The following is a 17,275-nucleotide window of genomic DNA, read 5'->3' as shown; positions in this document are numbered from 1 at the left end:
TAAGATAATAATCTACAATTTTTTATTGTTGACATTTATATAACAAAGACGAATAATGTAGTTTCATTCAACTATATAATTTTTTAAATGTGTTTTAATATTATTTCTATTTATTTTAAAATTTCACATAATATATTTTAAATAAAATATAGAAAGAAAATATTGAAGTTGAATAATAAATAATTGAAATTATTTATAAATTACACTTTGTTTCTTGGTAATAAAATTATGTATAAATTGTAAACATTTTATTATTCTTTATTCTGAATATATAATACTTCTAAGATTTTAATTAATATAATAATAATAAAATTAAAAGATAAAATAAACTTTTATTTACAAAAAAAAATGATTATATCAATAAAACTTTGGTCACATAATATTTACATTTATGAGAATAGTAATTATAATATTAAAGAAAAATTTAAACAAATAAAATACGATATTACAAAAAGAAACGAGAAATATTATAATTGTTAAAACTTTGAATAGGGCAAATATTCAAATAATTGTTTAAAATATTTTATTTTATGCCAAAAGAATATAATCATATAAGTTATGAGTAACGAGAAATAAAATGTACTTTTTAAAACTTTAAATATAAAAAAAAATCAAAAATATATTATAGAATAACTTAATATTGTCATAAATTTTTTTTTAGTATTGAAAATTTAAAAAACTTGTAATTGATATTTCTTTTTGATCAAATAACTTTATAACATTATAAATTTTTTTTTATATATTAGAGATATTCCAACTAGATTAAAAAATTTTTATGTTCTTCAAACTTTGAAAATACTTGTTATAATTTTGACAATAATAATTTAAAAATTATTAACTATTTATTAAATAATTTTTACTATATAGAAAATTGGCATAAATATTATTGAAAAAAATTTTAAAACAAATTCTTTTTTAAAAGGGATTTTAAAAAATGACATATTTTTAAAAATTATTATAATTTTATAATAAATATTATTTGGTCAAATTGCTGTATCTATAATCATTTTTTTAATAGTATTTTTATTAAAATATTTTTTATATATTATAATTTACTTTCATATGTATTATGTTAACTTTAATTTAACCTTGATATAAATTATTAGAGATTTTTTTTAAAAACAATCATTAAATAACATTGTGAAAAATTATTTTATACATTTAATTATACTTCATTTGCAAAAATATTATTTGATTATTTCAATATTTATAATTAATAGTACATATAAAGTAGATTAAGGAAAATAAATCATTGAAAGTTTTAAAAATATTTTTTAAATTAACAAGAATATCTTAGACAATAATAAAAAAATAAATCATCTTAAATTAATACAATGCAAGAATTTAATTTTTTACATTCAAATATTATAAATATTAATAAGATATTTCAAAAACACAAAAGTTTATAGCTGTTCAAAAATAAAAGATAAGTAAATACTAAATTACATTTTTTTTAATAATACTGTAAATTTTTATATTTTAGATAATTTTTTACAATTAAACTAATGTCCTTTTTGTCATAGACAATAATTCTATTAATAAAAGATACCTTATTATCTATAATTATTTTTATAAACATTTTTTAATTAGTAACTTATCACCAGACATTCAATAAATTGAACTAATAAATAAATAAGAATATGTTTTAATTAACTTAAATTATATTTATAAACATTATTTATAAAGTTTATAAGTTTTATAAATATTATTTTTATAAACTTTAAAAAAGATTTTTTGTTATATAAAAATTTCAAAGCTAACTATGAATCAAATACCTACAGATAATTCAAATTTGTTTCATCATATTATAGATGATGAGTACATTGTTCCGGCTGCTGCATTATTACTATCAACAACTGACAATAATTTGTCAAATGTTATTTTTAAGAAAAAAATGGAAATTCATGAAAAACTTGTATGGTCTAGTGATGAAAACAAGAAAGTTGGAAGATTAATTGATGGTTCAGAGATATGTTCTTATAAAATTAATCATGATAATATTGATACAATAAAATTTTCAAACTTTTCATATTCTAAGATATTTTCAAATAAAGAGATTTATAATTTTTTTAATGAAAGAAAATGTCATTATGGTTCTTATTTTCAAGTTATACAAACAATATTTTATAATGAAAAAAATAATATTGGAAAAGTAGTACTTAAAGGAAATGATCCTATTACAATTCTTGATGGTACATTTCAAGCTATTGTATTTATTCAAAATAATCCTAGTAGATGTATACCAGTATTTATAAAAAATTTCATCAAATTTTCTTCAAATATTGATGAAAATAAAAATAATAACTTATATATTGGATATTTTACTATAAATGGAGATTTTCAGATTATTGATCAGATGACTGATAAAATAATATTTCTTGGTAAAAATGCTATTTTTAGAAAAGATAAAGAAAATAGATTAAATGATTATATAAAAATTGGTGTTTCATCTTATGCTTTTAAATTACCTGGTGGAGTAGATACAATGGATAAAATGTATCAATATTTAATTGAAAGTAAAATTTCAAATTCTAAAAAAGGACGTTTAAATTATCCAGGAAATTATTTACATGAAGATATCTCCCTATTTGATGCTCAATTTTTTGATATTTCAAAATCTGAAGCTTGTAAAATGGATCCACAACATAGATTACTTTTAGAAGTATCTTATGAATGTTTAGAAAAAAGTGGATTAATAGGTAAAAATGAAAATATAGGTTTTTTTGTTGGTTACATGGGATCAGAGTATTCTGAATTGATAACAACAACAAATTCTTTATCGTTATTAGGAGTAACAACAAGTGTTGTCTCTGGTAGATTAAATTATTTTTTTAATTCAAATGGACCTAGTATTGTTATAGATACAGCTTGTAGTAGTAGTTTAGTTGCTTTAGAAATGGCATGTAATGCTATAAAAAATAAATCATGTAGTAAAGCTATCGTTGCTGGTGTTTCATTAATTATTAGTGATAGTAGTATGGAAAAAAGAATTAAAGGAAGAATGATATCACCAGATGGGAGATGTTATAGTTTTGATCAACGTGCTAACGGTTATGGAAGAAGTGAAGGAATTGTAGCTATACTCATAGAACCACTTAGTGATAATTGTGAAGTTGAAATTTTATCAACAGCAGTTAATCATATTGGAAAATCAATATCACTTACAACTCCCAATGAAACAAGTCAAAAAATGTTATTAAAAACTATTTTATCTAATGAAAATTTATCTAAAGTTGATTATTGGGAAGCTCATGGAACTGGTACTAAAATAGGAGATCCAATTGAAATAAGAGCTCTTGATACAATATTAAAAGATTCAAATTGTTATGTTGGAACAATAAAAGCAAATTTTGGGCATACAGAAGCTGCAAGTGGTTTAATGAGTGTCTTAAAAGTTATCCTTCAAATGAAACATAATATAATATTCAAACATCCTAATTTAGAAAAGGTAAATGATGAAATTGAAACAAATTCAATAAAAATTGCCACAGAAAATATTCAAAAAAATATTACTATATCAGGAGTTAGTTCATTTGGTATTGCAGGAACTAATGCAATGGCTTTATTTAAAAAACATACTCCAACCAAAAAATATTATTCAAAAATAAAATGTGGTATTATTTTAATATCAGGAGCATCACAAAAATCATTAGATCTTAACTTATCAACTATGCTTGATTATGTTAAAAAAAATTATACTAATTTTGATAATATTGGATTAGAATCAATTTTTAAAAGAAAACATTACACGTATCGAGGAGTAATCTTAAGAAATATGAAGTATTATAAAATAAATGATGAAATAGAAATGAATTCAATTTTTTTAGAAAACAATTTTCCAATTAATTTACCTAATATTATTATAAAAAATGAAACTGATATGGATATATTTTTAAAAAAAGTATTTCCATTCACAAAAATATCAAATTTTAAAAATAAAAAATATTGTCTTGAATATATTGAACTGTTAATTGCAAAATATTTTATTCAAAATCAAAATATTGCTTTCTCATTAATTTATGGAGAGGAACCTATACATTTTCCTAATATAAAATCATATCCACCTTATCAATTTGACAAACAAAGTTATTGGTTATCTGATGAAAATAAAAAAATTGAAAAAAATAATATAGAAACAAATATAAATGATAAAATAAAACAAATCATTGAAGATGAAATTGGTAGAGGTATATCGGATACAGATACATTTATTGAACTTGGTTTAGATTCTCTTTCATTGACAAATTTAGCTACGTTAATATCAAAAATAGATGGTATACCTGAAGTAACAATAGATGATTTATTTACATATTCTACAGTTAAAGAGTTATCAGATGAAATTAATAAACGAAATGAAATAAATATTTTAACAAATGATGAAGAAAATATTGAAAAACAATATTTAATGTATAATATCTTATCTCCACCAGAAACTTCACTTTCAACAATTGATGTAGATTTATATTTTATTTTTATGAATTCTTCTGGAACATGGCAATTAGTAAAAAAAGAAAATGAAGTGGTTTTTTCAGATAAATGTAAAAGACAAAATATTAATATTGGAATTGATGTGACAGATGTTAGTAATCAAAATAATCACCTTCAAACATTAATTTTATGTTTTAACAAATTTATTAAAGAATTACTAGAAATAAAAAAAGATAATGATAGAAAGAATATTCCAATAAAAGTTGGTTTTATATGTTCTTCTCATTTAACTGTTGTTGGAAATTCATTATATGGTATGCTGAAATCTTTGATTTCAGAATATTTTCCAGAAATATGTTTTATATCTGATGAGTTATCTTCTATTATTCTTCAAGGAATTCATGTACCAAAAATTTCACATGATTTATTATTTTATGAAAATAATTGTGCTTGGATAATTACTGGTGGTAGTAAAGGAATAGGTCTTGAATTAGTAAAATTTATTATTAAAAAATCATCAAGTTCAGTTAAAATATATTCACTCTCAAGAAACAAAACTTATTACAATGATTTATCTGATAACATTATTCAAAGAAATGGAGATGTAAGCGATTATAATTTTATTTTATCAGTTGTTAAAGAAATCATTGATTCAGGAAGAAAATTAAAAGGAATTATTCATAATGCTGGTGTTATTTATGATACATCTGTTGTAAATCAAGATTTTGTAACATTTAATAAAGTTTGGTTACCAAAAGTTCAAGGATTTTTTAATTTAGAAAAAGCTTTAACATTATTAAATATTTATCCAGACTATTTTATATGTAGTTCATCAATTTCTTCTATACTTGGAAATCAAGGCCAAATAAATTATTCCTCAGCCAATGCTTTTCTTGATGAAGCAATGAAGGTAATTAGAAGAAATTGGAAAATTTGTGCACTTACAATTAATTGGGGCAATTGGTTAGAAACAGGAATGAGTGAAGCAAAACAATTGAATGAAGTATTAAAAAGAAAAGGATTAATTGGCTTAAAAACAAAAGAAGCATTAATGTGTTTTGAATATGTTTTAAAAATGAAACTTGAAAATGTAATAATAGCAAATATTCAATGGGATAAACTTATGAAAATAAGAAATGATTTAAATTGCCTACAAATTATGGATTCTTTAGAAATTGTTAATAAAAATAATATCAAAGTAAATGATGATATAGAATCGGCATTTGATTTCAAACAAAAAATTGTTCAAACATTAAGAAACAATTTAACTTCATTGACTGATACTGATTTTGAGAATAAAAACTTTTTTGAACTTGGTGTTGATTCTCTTTTTCTACATGATATAGTTTATGATTTAAAAAATCAAATTCCGGATATAAATTTAAAAGTTATAGATTTATTTGAATATTCAAATATTAATGAATTAAGTGAATTTATTAAAAGCCTGTATGAAGAAAAGTTAAATGAGACTAGTATATTTACAGAAACTGAAAAGTTATATTTTGAAAATCATTACCTAAATGAGTATCCTATATGTCCTGGAATACTTCAAATATACAAATTAGGACAAAAAATTGAACATTTAGTATTTAAAGAAGTTAAATTTCATAACATGCTTACATTAAATCATGCTGATAATACAACATTAATAATTGAAAAACCTAATAGAATTATTATGAAAAATACAATTGGTGATAGTGGTTTGACATACATCTCAGGAACTCTTTCAAATGAAGTAATTGATGTTGCCAAACCTGATATTCAAAATTCTTATGATGATATTATTATTACCTCAAATGAGATAAATTCTTTTTACACAACTTTAGATTCTTATGGTTTTGATTATGGACCAAAATTACAACTTCTTCATAATTGTTCTATAAGACTTCAAAAAATAGGACAAGCATATACACATGCTACATGTATTGTCAATGAATATTTTAATATATCAGATAAAGATATTGAAGAAAAAGGATGGTGTTTATTTGAAATAGCTCTTCAAATACTTGCTTATCTATCATATTTTGTTGATAAAACATTTAATAGTAAAGAAAAATCAGAAATAGAATATATACTTGTTCCAATATATATCAATAAAATTCAATTTCCAAATATACAAAATATAAAGAAAAAACTAACTTTTAGTAATCTACTTTTATATTCTTTTACAATTGATGTTGATATTATTGAAAGTGGAAATGAAATTGTCACTGGAAATGCAAATTTTTATATTAAAAATAATGATTTAAAAAAAGAAATAAATGATAAAATTTTTATAGGAACTATTGAAAATGTTACAGCTAAAAAATTACACAATAGGCAACATAAGTCAAATCAGAGTAGAAGGCATTCAGAATCATTGAAATCTAAAAGATCATTACTTAAAAAATACCAAATGTTTAATTCAATGGATATTGATAATAAGTTTAACACATCTTTAAAAAGTCCAACACTTTTTTTTCCTGATACAAAACTTGAACAAGAATATTTCTCATTAATGGCTTCAAATAAAATAATAAATAATGATATATCACAACAGGTAGATTCTGATTTAATTAGAGTTGAGTCAAACAAATCATTAATAAAAGTTATTGCTGATAGAAAGATAAGTTCAATGAGTGAAACTTTTCAAAAATCACCAAGATCTCCTTTTGAAAATTTTTTTTGTGACTTTAATTGTACAAGAAAACGTTCGATTTCTTTAAATTTACATGAAGTTAATCATGAAAATCAAGGTAAGTTATATCATTCAATAATAAAAGTAGATTTTAAATATATAAAATTGTAGATAACATAAACAACAAGCAAAAAAGAATATTTTTAAAATCATGTAGTTGTTATTATCCTTCAGATATTGATAAAAGATGCCTATCAACATTTGATAATGTTTATTTTAAAATTTCACCAATGGAGGCAACATTTTTAGATCCACAACAAAGAATTCTTCTTGAATTAACTAGTGAAGCATTACAAGATATAAATCTTCCATCAAATGAAACAGGTGTTTTTATTGGAGCATGTACTTCTGATTTTGCAATGAAATGTTTTAAAGAACTTCAGGAATCAGAATTGTCAAAATTTCTTGCAACTGGAACTGGTCAAAATATGTTATCTGGAAAAATATCTAATTTCTTTAATTTTACTGGTCCTTCTTTAACAGTAGACACAGCTTGTAGTAGTTTTATGACTGCACTTTCTTTAGCATATTTACATTTAAAAAATGGAATATGTAAATATGCTGTTGTTGGTGGTGTTAATATAATACTTAATTCAGAAATTGAATTAGTATTAAAAAATAATAAAGTAATAAGTGAATCTAAAAAATGTAAACCACTTGATTTTGAAGCTGATGGTTATATGAGAAGTCAAGGTGCTGGTGTTTTTATTTTACAATCTGATATTTGTAGTGAATATCCAGAAATTTTAGCATGTACATTAAATCATACTGGTTCATCAATTAATGTTAATGTACCAATTATTGAAAAAGAGGAAGAATTGATAAGAAATACTATTAAAGAAGCAAAATTAACAATTGATGATATTAATTTTATTGAAATTCATGGAACTGGAACAAAAGTTGGTGATAAAATTGAAATGGAAGCAATAAATAATGTTTTTAAAAATGTTAAAAATAAAGTTTATATTACAGCAAGTAAAGGTAAATATGGACATTGTGAAGGAGCTTCTGGATTAATATCATTAAATGAAATGTTAAAAGCTTTTGACAACAATTGTTTAGAAGGTATTAATAATTTTAAAAAATTAAATAAAGAAATTACTTTAAATGAAAATATTATTATATGTCAAGAGAATACAATAACATTACCAAAAATTGGAATGATTAATTGTTTTGGTTTCAGTGGTACAAATAGTTGTGTAATTATTAAAAGAGGATCAAAGTCACCTTTTGTTAAACGACTTCCATGGATTATGGAAAATTTGTGGCCATTCAATAATAAAAGTCAAAAAAATGTTAAAAAAGTATCATATATTCCTTTAAATCTTTCAAATGAAACATCATTAAAAAAAGAATTAAATGATATTAAAATATTTGTAGAATCTTATAAAGATGTCATTATTTCATTAAAAAAATGGCGTACAAAAAAATATAATTGTATAAATTATATAACAACATCACAAAATAATGGTCTTCATGGTATGTTAAAATCAATAGGAAAAGAAAAAAAATTATTTAGATATAGACTTTTTATTATTGAAGATAAAAATATTTTAAAAAATATTAATATTAATAATTATCTTACAAAAAATACTGAAAACAAAACTATTCTTATAACAAAATCAAATAAATTATATATTAAAGAAATTATAAATGATAAAATTAATATAAGTGTAACAACAACAAAAATATATAAAAAAATTTTTATAACTGGTGGTAATGGTGGTGTAGCAAGAGAGATTCTTAATCAATTTAAATATCATGAAGCTTTACTACTTTCTCAAGGTCCATTAAATAGAAAATTATCACCAAGTCAATATTATATACAAGGAAATATTGAAGATTTAGAATTAGTAAAAAGTATATTTAATTTAAATCCTGATATTGATTGTATTATTCATACAGCAGGAATTGTTAAAAATGGAATGATTGATAATTTATCAAATGATGATTTTGAAAAAGTTTTATCACCAAAAGTTAAAGGTTTAGATAATCTTTTTAAAAATATAAAAGAATGTTTAAGTGTTCAGACAGTTGTTATTTTATCATCAGTAGCAGCTTTATTTGGTTCTGTTGGTCAAAGTAATTATGCATTGGCTAATGATTCAATGTGTGAAAAATGTTTACAATATCTTAATGATATACCAAGAAAAATACAATGTTTAATTTTTGATCTTGGTCCTATTAAAGGAACAGGAATGTTATATAAAAATATTGATGAAATGGAAAAAATTAGAAAACAAATTGAAAATGGTGATTGGGAAATGTTAAATATTCATGATGTTGTAAATGAAATAAAAATTTTTGTTGATAATGATATTTCTGGAAGATATGGTTTATATAACTTACGAGATAAAGTTGATATCAAAAATTATGGTGACTATAAATTTTCTAAAAAAGATGTTAAAGAAAATACTTTAAGAATAATTAAAAATATTACTGGATTTGAAAATATTAATGAAAATAAAGGATTTATGTTTTTAGGTTTTGATAGTATCATGTTAGAAACAATGAGAGAAAAATTAGAAAAAACATTTAAAATTGTAATAAATATTGAGGAACTTTTTGAATATTCAAATACAACAGAACTTGTAAACTTAATTGAAAGTCGTGTTAATGAAAAGTATTCTAGTGGACAAAAATTATCTAAAAAAATTGCCATAATTGGATATAGTGGAACATTTTCAGGATCAAAAAATTGTAATGAATTTTTTAATAATCTAATGAATGGTAAAGAATGCTTTGAAAAAAAATATGATATGAAAAATAAAAAGAAAAATTTTATTCCATATGGTGGTGTGATACCAGATTATGACTCTTTTAACGAAGCATTTTTAGACTTACCTTATGAAACTGTTACAAAATTAGATCCTCAAATAAAACATTTTGTTTATCATGTTGGAAAAGCTCTTGAATCTTGTGATATTAATATTGAAAATTCAAAAATTGGTGTTATTGCTTCTGCTGAACCATCATCACCACTTAAAAATATAGGTAATAAAGAAATTCATGGAAATTTATTAAATTTATTTTATCAAAATCAAAAAGATTTTATAAGTTTATGGACTGCATATTTATATAATTTTACTGGACCATCTTTTAATGTTTATAGTGCTTGTTCTTCATCTATCGTTGCCATTAAACAAGCTATAAATATACTTTTACAAAATGAAGCAGATATAATGGTTGTTGGTTGTGTTTCTCTTCAATCATCTTCAGAAATTGGACATGAATATACTTCAGGATTGATGATGGCTAGTGAACCACATTGTCGTCCTTTTTGTAGTGATGCAACAGGAATTATAAGAGGAAGTGGATGTGGAATTGTTATTTTAAAACCACTAGAAAATGCTCTTCAAGATGGAGATGAGATACATGCTATTATCAATGGTATTTCTATAAATAATGATGGTAAAAATAAGTCTAATTTTTTGGCACCAGCAGTCAAAGGTCAGGAAGCAGTTATTAGAAGTGCAATATTAAAATCAGATATAACAAATGATGATATTGATTATATTGAATGCCATTGTACAGGAACTGTTTTAGGTGATAAAATAGAACTTCAAGCTTTAAAAAAAGTTTTAGGAGAAAGTAAAATATATCGTGTAGCTAAAGGTTCTGTCAAAGCTAATATTGGACATTGTTTTGCTGCCAGTGGAATGGCTTCTATTATTAAAGTTCTTGAAATGATGAAAAATCAACAAATACCAATACAACTTCATTGTGAAAATCGTCCATGTTCTCAGTATATAAGACATGCTTTAGTAAATAGTTTTGGAATTGGTGGATCAAATGGATCTCTTATTTTAAGTAATACAAAAGAAAAAATAAAAATAAATAAAAAAATAAAAGAAATTAGTTTCAATAAAGTTCCATTAATCTTTCCATTTTCTGCACCAACAAAATATGAATTACAAGAAAAACTTGATCATTTTCATACATTAATAGAAATGGAAAATTTAGAAATAAATTTTTTACCTATTTGGAAGACAATACTTGAACAAAATTTAAATCTTCCTTGGAGATGTTATCTTGTTGGAAATGATTTTCCATCACTTATGAAATATCTTAAAAATAAAGAGTATAATTTTTATTATACAGAAAAATCTTTAAATTCTACAAATGTTGCTTTTTATTGTTGTCCTCAGGGTGTTGAGTACAAGTATATGGGTGAAGAACTTTTATGTATGAAAGAATTTAAAGATGAAGTTGATAAAATTACAAAAAAATTTGGTATAAATATTTTTGATCAATGTTTTATGGAAGAGATACATTCAACATCAAATGCTCAATTAGGATTATTTTTAATATCTCAATGTTTAATTAATTGTTTAAAAAAATTTGGTATAACAAGTAATACTTATTTTGGGCATTCACTTGGTGAATATACTGCTCTTGTTGCTTCTGGATGGTTAAAAATAAAAGAAACGGTAGATGTTTTAAAAAATAGAGGTAAATTAATGGAAAGTACTGAGGAAGCTGTTATGTTAGCTGTTAAAGGTACAAATTTTATTAAAAAATTAGAAGAATTAAAAAATAATAAAATAATTAATGAAAATGATATTGAGATTAGTGCTATTCTTAATACACAAATTTGTTGTATAGTTGGAAAAAAAGAAAATATTGATAAACTTAAAGATCTTTTAACAAATTATAACTTTGAATTTAAAAATTTAAGAACACGACATGGTTTTCATACTAGTATGATAAACAGTATATTGAATGAGTTTAAAATAGTTCTTGATAATTCAAATTTTATTAATAATGATATAATTTCTAAAAAAAATGTTATTTCAAATGTTAATGGAAAACTTATTGGTTCTGAAGAACCATTATCTACAGAATATTTTATAGAACATGCTAGGCAACCTGTTAGACTTGATTTATCAATAGAAATGTTAAAAGAAATTACTTCTTGTAATGTCATTTTTGAAATTGGTCCACAAGGAATTTTAGGAAATGTAATTGGTAATGAAAAATTTTTATTGTTAAATACAATACAAGGAAAAACGGCAAATTTAAAAAAAAAGCATAATATTTTAACAGAATCAATTGGTAGACTTTGGTGTGAAGGATATAATAATATAAATTTTGCTGGAAATTATGATCTTAATTCAATAACTGATTACTTTATTGACTTTACTTTTTCTACATTTAATTTTTGGGAAATGACATTTGAAATTGAGGATAATGATTATTATACCGATTCTGATGTTATTGTTCTTTCTGAATTTGATTATATAAAAATAAAACAATCAAAATATGAATGGGCTAAGATGAATAATATTATTATATTATTTACAGTTGAGAATTTAAACAAACAATCTATTTTAATGTGTGCTTTATTATCTGAAATTCAAAGTCTTAATCCAACAATTTCTGTTCAAATATCATTAAATAAACAAATAAGTAATACTTTTATTTCAAAATATAGAAATTCATTTGTCTACACATCATTACAATTAGATAAACTTGGTATATTAAAATACAAAAAATTAAAGTATTTGGAGACATTTTCATATACACCACAATCTGTTATAATTTTTGGTGCTAGTGGTTTTGTTGGAAAAATTGTTTATAAAGTTATCAAAGATATTTTTCCTAAAACATCAATTTTTACTTGTAGTAAAAGTTTTAATGTTGATGTTACAGTAAAAGAAGATATAACAAATTTTTTTAATTCAGTAATTTCTTCAGGTGAATCTATAGATTATATTGTTTTTTGTTGTGGTCTTCATCCAAATCATAAACCAGAAGAAGATATTTTAGATGTTAAATTTAGTGGTATTACAAATATTGCTGATTATTTAATTGGACGTTCTTTAAAAGCTAAAAAAATAATTTTAATTTCATCTTTAAGTTCAATGCTTGGTATATTAAATGAAGAATATTATGCTAGTAGTAATTTATTTTTTGATATTCTTAGTCTTTCAATTCCAGCACTTAACCAAAAATTTAATTCAGCTTTTGATAGTATTATTTCACTTCAATTACCACCTGTCTTAGGTGAAAGTTCAATGTTCTCAAAATGGAAATATGAGGGAAAAAATGATTTTCATGAATTATTTAAAGAAAATGGTATTCAACAAGCGGTATTAGAAGAGAAATTTAAAGTTATTTTTCGTTCTAATCAAAAAGGTTTAGTATGTATCTCTAAACATAATCCAGAAATTATTCGCCAAATTGTAAGTCACACTCAACAGTTAGTTAAAATTAATCTTTCTAAAGATATCTTCCTAGAAAATAAATTAAAAATTGATGAAGTAAAGGAAAGAGTAAGAGAAATATGGAAAGATGTATTGGGATCATATCCAAAAAATGATAAAATAACTTTTTTTGAAGCTGGTGGAAATAGTTTGTCTATACTTCAATTTATTTGGAAACTTCATGATAATTTTACTCTTGATATGATTTACGAAAATTCTAGTTTTTTAGCTATAACAAATGCTTATGAAAAATTAATAAAAAATAATAATGATTCTTTTGTAATTAAAGAAAGTATTGATTCATTTGAATTAAACATGAATTCAGCCCAAAAAAGTATGGTATTATTAAAAGAGATTAGTGAAGATGAAAAATATAATATAGTTTTTACAATAAAATTATTTGATGCTGTTAAATTTGAGAGAAAATTAATTGAAACATTACATAATATTATTAAAATTCAACCAGGTTTAAGAAGTAAATATTTACCAGATTTGTTTAAAATAAATTTATTATCATTAACAGAATCCTTTTATTATTTAAAAAGCATGAATTGGAGGAAACATTTTATTGAAGAAGAATTAGAAGTACATTTTGACTACAACGATGGATGCCCAATGAGATTGAAAATTCTAAAAAAAAGAAATGATTTAATAATTGTTGTAACCCAACAACATATCATGACAGATGGCTGGTCAATGTCTATTTTTGCAAAGTATTTTGAAATGTTATGGAATAATTCAAATATTGATCCTAAATATTTAGTATTACCAGATATAAAAAAATTTGATTTCATTAAAAAAGATGAAAAAGAAATGAAAATCAATGAATATTTAAATAATCACAATTTTTTATATAAAGTTATGAAACCAACACAATTATTTTCTTATGGAGGTAAAAGTGACAAAAATTTCAATCGTTTAACATTTAACATTCCAATTGATTTATGTTCAAAAATTAAAGAAATATGTATTAAAAAAGGATTAACAAAATTTATTTTCTTACTAACAGGATTTACTATACTAACAGAATGTTGGAATGAAAATTTTAATGATAACTACTTTTTTATTGGTGTTCCTATTTCGGGGAGAAATAAAAATTATCAAAAAAATATTATTGGTTGTTTTTTAAATAATATTATTCTAATAATTGAAAGAGATATATTAAAAAAATTAAAAGGAAATATTAATGAAATATTAAAATATGTCAATTCACAATTTATAAAAGCTAAATCATATGAAAATATTCCATTTAATGAAATTATTTTAAAATTAAACTTACCACGATCTACATCAAGTCATCCGTTATTTGAAATTTTTTTCAACTACCGTCATGCACTAGATTATCCAGTAGTTAATTTGGAAAATATAAAAATGACCAAAGTGGAACAAATTTCAAGAAATACGATTTTTGATTTTAGTACAACGATCGATGAAGTAAAAGACAACCTTCAAGTGACTGTTGATTTTAATGAAAAAAAATATTCCGTTGATTATGTTAAAAATATTATTAAAGATTATTTAGTTATTTTAAAAGAATTAACTATAGGAAAATTTATAAGAAAAAGATTAAATAAGAAATCTCTGAATATTCCATGTATATCAATTCAAGAATTGATAAGAAATCAAATGTCTCTATGTAAAAAGTCCGAAAATATTTTTCAAAAATGTTTACAAAAATCATTTATCATTGAAAATAATTATTTTTCAAAAACAGGAGAAATCCTTGGACCAGATTTTTTAGTAGGAATTGACGATAAAAATATATCAGTAGAAATTATTCTTGCCAGTATTTTGACATCATCAGGTTATGTTCCTTTTGATGAAAAAATTGATGAAGATATTTTTTTGATACAATTTGATTCATTATGTAATAACAATATTAAAAGTTTTGTCAAATATAGAAATCGAAATAAGAATTATGATTTACTATATTGTTTCTTTACATCTGGAACTACAAGTAAAAGTAAAGGAGTATTAGTTAATCAAATAAGTGTTGTAAATTTTTTGTTCTCAACAACAAAAAGTTTATTTATAAATCATAATTCTTCTTTTACCGATTCAATTAGATATACTTTTGATATGTCAGTTTTTAACATTTTTATGAGTTTGATAACAAATTCTGAACTCTTAACTATTAAAAACATTAATTCACCATTTGATGATATACATTCTAACAATAATATAAGTCATATTCTTTTAAGTTCAGCCATTTTTAATAATTTGTCTGAAGGTGATCTAGACAAATTAAAAAATATGGTTAAAAAAACTTTAAAATATTTAATTGTTGGAGGTGAAACACCATCAACTAGACAAATTGAAAAATGTAGAAAGCGAAATATTTTTGTTGTTCAAATTTATGGTCCTACAGAAACAACAATATGGGTAACTGAAAAAAAAAATCCATTTATTGGAAATAATATTGGAAAAGAAATAAGCAATACTTTAATAAAATTAAAAAATAGAAATCTTTGTAGAGAATCATTTTTTTTTGGAGAAATTGTTATTGATGGATATTGTGTTTGTCGAAGTTATTTAGGAAGTAAAAATAAATTTGATGAATATTGGAGTGGTGATTTAGGATTAAGAATAAAGAATAATGATATAAAATATTATGGAAGAATCAATGATGATTTTATTAAAATTAAAGGAACAAGAATAAATATTAAATTTATAGAAAATTCTTTGAAAGAAATATATTTAAATGATAACATTATAATATTAAAAATCAAGGATTCAATGGTAGCTTTTATTAAAACAGATAAAAATATTTCAAAAATTGATACATTTGTTGATAAAATAATTAATGTCAAAAATTTTCCTTTAACAAATAACGGAAAAATAGATAGACAAAAACTTTTAGAACATTTTCCAGTTCAAAGTAATCAACATTCATCTACAAATACTTATTCAAAATTAGCAACACTATGGAATGATATTTTACCAATTAAAAATATTACAAAAGAATCTAATTTTTTTATAGAAGGAGGAAATTCATTAAGTTTAATAAAATTAAGAAAAAATATAGAAGAAACATTTAAAATTTCTGTTAGTGTCAATGAATTATATCAACAACCAACATTTGGTGGAATGGAAGAAATTATAAAGAATAAATATATTTCTTTATTGAATAATCCAGTAAAAATAATAAAAGAAAACCGTGATTCAGATACAATTTTATATATATTTTATGCTATTGGTGGTACTTTATTTCCATTTTATAATTTGATTCACCACTTGAAATATGAAATAAGGGGCTTTGAATATAATGGGGAGTTAGAAAATTTTAACTTACTTAATTTAGCAGAATACTATGCAAAATATATTGCTATTGATAGTAATAAAAAGGTTTTCTTAATGGGTCATTCTCTTGGTGGTATATTAGCAAGAGAAGTATATTTAATATTGGAGAAAGATTCTAAAAAATTATGTAAATTAAAAACAAATGTTGTTATGTTAGATTCATGGGCACTTCGAATAAATGAGCTAAATTTAGATATTGTAGAAAAATATATAAAGGAAAAGTTTAAGATCATACCAGATAATAAAGAAATGATAAAAAAATCATTGATTTTGGCAAAAATGCTCAAGGAACACAATATTACTCAATGTGAAGAAACTTCTATGCAACTAATTTTACTTAAAGCTAAAAAATTAGGTTCATCTTCGTTAAAACATTCCATAAAAATTAAACCATTAGAAGAGTATGTCCGCTCTTGTATTGATAATGGTTGGTTACAGTATTCAAAAAATTTAAAAGTTATTTTAGCAGATGGTGATCATGATTCAATTTTACATTCTGAAAACAATCAAAAATGGATAAAAAAATTAGAACTTTTCTTATGATTTAAAAATTATATACATATAACATTCCTTTCATAAATATTAACTTTTTAACTATATTGTTATCTTAAGATCATTTAATCAATACTACTTTATGAAACATATAAACGATTAAATAATAATA

General features: G+C 22.4%; 1 protein-coding gene across 1 annotated transcript; it reads left to right on the top strand.

The window, feature by feature from the left end:
* Positions 1 to 1,762: 1,762 nt before the first annotated feature.
* SRAE_2000411000 (AMP-dependent synthetase/ligase domain and Acyl transferase domain and Condensation domain and Acyl carrier protein-like domain and Polyketide synthase, KR domain and Beta-ketoacyl synthase, N-terminal domain and Beta-ketoacyl synthase, C-terminal domain and Acyl transferase domain and Acyl transferase/acyl hydrolase/lysophospholipase domain and Thiolase-like, subgroup domain and Thiolase-like domain and NAD(P)-binding domain and Polyketide synthase, acyl transferase domain and Polyketide synthase, beta-ketoacyl synthase domain and Polyketide synthase/Fatty acid synthase, KR domain-containing protein) lies at positions 1,763 to 17,154 on the top strand (the record flags this gene model as incomplete). Its single annotated transcript, XM_024642940.1, has 2 exons — positions 1,763 to 7,163; positions 7,280 to 17,154. 2 exons carry the CDS (start codon positions 1,763 to 1,765, stop codon positions 17,152 to 17,154), a joined length of 15,276 nt encoding a protein of 5,091 aa, XP_024508661.1.
* Between the last annotated feature and the right edge of the window lie 121 nt (positions 17,155 to 17,275).

Source organism: Strongyloides ratti (assembly GCF_001040885.1).
Source record: "Strongyloides ratti genome assembly S_ratti_ED321, chromosome : 2".
Taxonomy (NCBI): domain Eukaryota; kingdom Metazoa; phylum Nematoda; class Chromadorea; order Rhabditida; family Strongyloididae; genus Strongyloides; species Strongyloides ratti.
Note: the sequence above shows the minus strand (reverse complement) of the source record. Positions and strands in the feature narration are given on the sequence as shown.